An 834-nucleotide genomic window follows, 5' to 3' on the forward strand; every position below is an offset into this window, starting at 1 on the left:
CGCGTTCCGCAGCGTCAATACGCCGCGCCCCGTCGGATTACGGCGCAATATCGACGAGTGGCAAGGGAGGACGGGCCCCCGTGAATTTTTCCACGTCGTCGATCGTGACTCCGAACGCTATAGTTTAATTCTGGCTGTCGTACGCGAAATTTGCCCCGTATTTTAATATCCAGCTGCGTTAACAATCGGGAAATACCGTTCCTCGGGGATTCTTAAATCCTGGCTTTTATCCTTCCACTCCTCACTTCTTGTTTTTCCACCGAGCAATTCGTGATCTCGTTGAAATACCTCGGATTGAAATTTATTGCCAAAGGGTTGTCAAAAATTCCCTTAAACTGAAATGTCATAAAACATTTATGATATCAATTTAAAAAACGTGATTTGAACGACAAGAAACTTTTTTAATAACTTCGTTAATATTTCATGTATTTTCCTATATTCAATTTTTTAATAACGATAAATATTTTTTTGTTTTAGGCGAACTGTGTCGTCCGTTGAACTGCAAAAAGAAGGATTTGTGCCTCTTGAAGGACACATTTACCGCCGTCTGCGTCTCTAAGAAGGAACTCGAGAAGTCGGGGTGAGTACAATTAAAAATAATCCAATAGTCGTGTAGTACATCCCGGAGTTCGAAATTCTAATTACAACTTGGGTAGTGCGAAGTTCCGCCTTGCTTCCTAACCATGACTGACGCGTCACAAGTCAGAATTCGGTTGAGGGTTCTATGACTGTTACCGGGACCTTCATTCGCATGTCTTAAGAGTTACAAAATTAATTTCTGAAAGAGATATTGTAAGAATATATTTAAACCAAATCGGAGGTATGATATTTCAA

General features: G+C 40.6%; 1 protein-coding gene across 1 annotated transcript in view; it reads left to right on the plus strand.

Moving 5' to 3' along the window:
* Nucleotides 1–477: 477 nt before the first annotated feature.
* The window catches only part of Cow (Proteoglycan Cow), a gene marked incomplete at its 5' end in the record, with an annotated part of 59,778 nt that continues 59,421 nt past the window's right edge, over nucleotides 478–834 (plus strand). Inside the window, one exon of the mRNA XM_018022208.2 lies at nucleotides 478–580. Within this exon, the coding sequence (XP_017877697.1) occupies nucleotides 478–580 (103 nt within the window). The remainder of the gene's footprint in view (nucleotides 581–834) is intronic.

This window comes from Ceratina calcarata, unplaced genomic scaffold, assembly GCF_001652005.2.
Source record: "Ceratina calcarata isolate Rehan_Ccalc_2016 unplaced genomic scaffold, ASM165200v1 scaffold283.2, whole genome shotgun sequence".
NCBI lineage: Eukaryota > Metazoa > Arthropoda > Insecta > Hymenoptera > Apidae > Ceratina > Ceratina calcarata.